Source organism: Phaethon lepturus, unplaced genomic scaffold, assembly GCF_000687285.1.
Source record: "Phaethon lepturus isolate BGI_N335 unplaced genomic scaffold, ASM68728v1 scaffold31117, whole genome shotgun sequence".
Taxonomy (NCBI): Eukaryota; Metazoa; Chordata; class Aves; order Phaethontiformes; family Phaethontidae; genus Phaethon; species Phaethon lepturus.
Window position 1 is genome coordinate 5,315 of NW_010553027.1, and position 2,046 is coordinate 7,360.

The following is a 2,046-nucleotide window of genomic DNA, read 5'->3' on the forward strand; positions in this document are numbered from 1 at the left end:
TCACCAGAGCGGATGCACCGTGGCTGGTGAGCACCTCCACGCACTCCGTGGAGCCTCTCTCCGTGGCAAGGTACAGCGCTGTCCGCCCCTTGTGGTCCCGCACGTCGAGGTTCACGAGGGTTTCGGCAAGTGTCTTTAGGGCTTCACAGTGACCATTATAGGCCTGGGGGCAAAGCAGACCACGTTAAAGCGGTGCCTGGAGAGGCTGCACCCAGAAGAGAAGCGTCCCCCCCCAGGACAATTCCTGCTCCCTGGGTCCCTCCAGCCGGATGAGCTCCTGCCCGGCCATTGCCTCCCGTTTGCAGCCCGGTCCCACGCAAAGCCCTCGCCCACTCCTGCCCCTGCCCACTCGCAGACAAGGGAGGTGGCTCCAAACAGCCAGAAGGCCCTGGAGAGAGCACGGAGTTTAACACACAAATCAACGGGACTTCGACCGACGGCCTGCGGGGAAAGCCGCTCCCCAGCCACCGGTGCCCTTCCTCCTTTGCCCCACTCAGCACCGCCAGCTGCGGGGACCCAGCCCATGCTGCACGGGAGCAGGCACCTCTCCAGGACTCAGCGTGAGCCCCGCACGGAGCCAACTGCCCGCCGCAACCCTGGGGTTGGGCCAGCCGTACTTACAGCTAAGTGCAAAGGGCTGACTGGAATGGTGCTTTCCACATCCTCCAGGCAGTTAAAAGACATTTCCAGGAGCTGCAACAGCAACAACACAAAACCGTAACTGATGCTGGACTCACGGAGGCTTTGGCAGACACCCTGTCCACCAGCAGGCTGCAGAGGGGTTAGAAAACCTGCTCATCTGCTTCAGAACGATCTGAATCTCAGGACAGGACCATCCTTAACCTGGCTTTAGACCCTGCATAGACAGTCACATCAAGTCCCTGCTATCCCAAAGCCTCGCCACTGCTCGTACGATTTCCTACGCCCACACGGCTGCAAGCTTACCCTGCAACAATGCAGGTGTTTCAGACAGTTACAAGGCATTTTCTGTGCTGCGAGAGCTCTTCCTTGGCACAGGTCTCCAGGCTTTCTTCTAAAAACCCAACCTTGTTCTATTGCCGGGGGTTTAAGCAAGACATCCATACGTCCCCCCTGTGTGCCGGGTAACAAAGCTCCTTTCTTCCAGGCATCTCACTCGGGCGCAGGTCTTCCCTCCGTGGTATTCCCAGCACAACGGTTCCCCAAGAGTCCCCATGCTTTTTAATCAAACCCACCTCCCTTCCTCCTGGACAAACCCTGACACTGTAGTGCCTACACCACACACAGCCCTTTAGCCACACCTGGACACCACAGGGCTTGGCACGTTCCTTAGGGGCGGCTTCCCCCTTCTCCTGGCAGCACAGAGGGTTTTCTCCAGCTCACTCACCAGTTCGAGGTTCTGCCTGTTGCCGTACGCAGCTGCATAGTGGACAGCGGTATATCCCTGCTTGTCCCGGAGGGATGGGTCAGCACCATTATCCAGCAAGAACTCTAAACAACTGCAACGAGCAAGAGAAAGGGGAGATCGTGAAAAAGGCGAGATCGGAGAGGCAGAGCTTTGCAGGAACCTCCCTGATTTATCTCAGAGCAGATGCTGTACTAATCCCCGCAAGACACGGAGCGCATGCAAAGCCCACTGAAAGTGAGGACCAGGAAGCCATGGCCAGGTTTGCCTCGAGAATCAAATCAGCAGATGTTTCCTCCAAGGCATCACCGCTCAGTTCAGCGTAAGCAGAAGCAAGGTATTTCTAGCAACTGCACGCCGGGGTCCGGGGAAGGGGTAAACAACAACCAACGGCCAGAGGGGCTGCGGCACGGACTCACAAGAATGCCTCCTTCAGCCTGGACTCCTTCAGGGGCTCCTCATCAGTGTCATGGCTGTTTCCTGAAGGAGTCTCTGCTCTGAAAGGTCAGAGACCTGCATCAGTTTGCTGAGCACCCCCTCCCACCCACGCCCCTCAAAGCGCTCCCGTCTTCACAAACCGCTGAGCGCCAGCTGCAGGGAGGTGGCCAGGGAACAGCAGAGCATCACCACCCAGCAGCGTGCCATCGTCTCCAGCCCCCGCA

General features: G+C 58.2%; 1 protein-coding gene across 1 annotated transcript in view; it reads right to left on the bottom strand.

Annotated features, from left to right (window-relative positions):
• Positions 1-2,046, bottom strand: part of LOC104624129 (serine/threonine-protein phosphatase 6 regulatory ankyrin repeat subunit C) — a gene marked incomplete at its 3' end in the record, with an annotated part of 16,037 nt that overhangs the window by 4,492 nt on the left and 9,499 nt on the right. The window contains exons 13-16 of the mRNA XM_010291416.1: positions 1,804-1,881; positions 1,367-1,478; positions 622-693; positions 1-163 (exon numbers count right to left, since the gene is read on the bottom strand). Coding sequence (XP_010289718.1) covers positions 1-163; positions 622-693; positions 1,367-1,478; positions 1,804-1,881 — 425 coding nt within the window. The remainder of the gene's footprint in view (positions 164-621; positions 694-1,366; positions 1,479-1,803; positions 1,882-2,046) is intronic.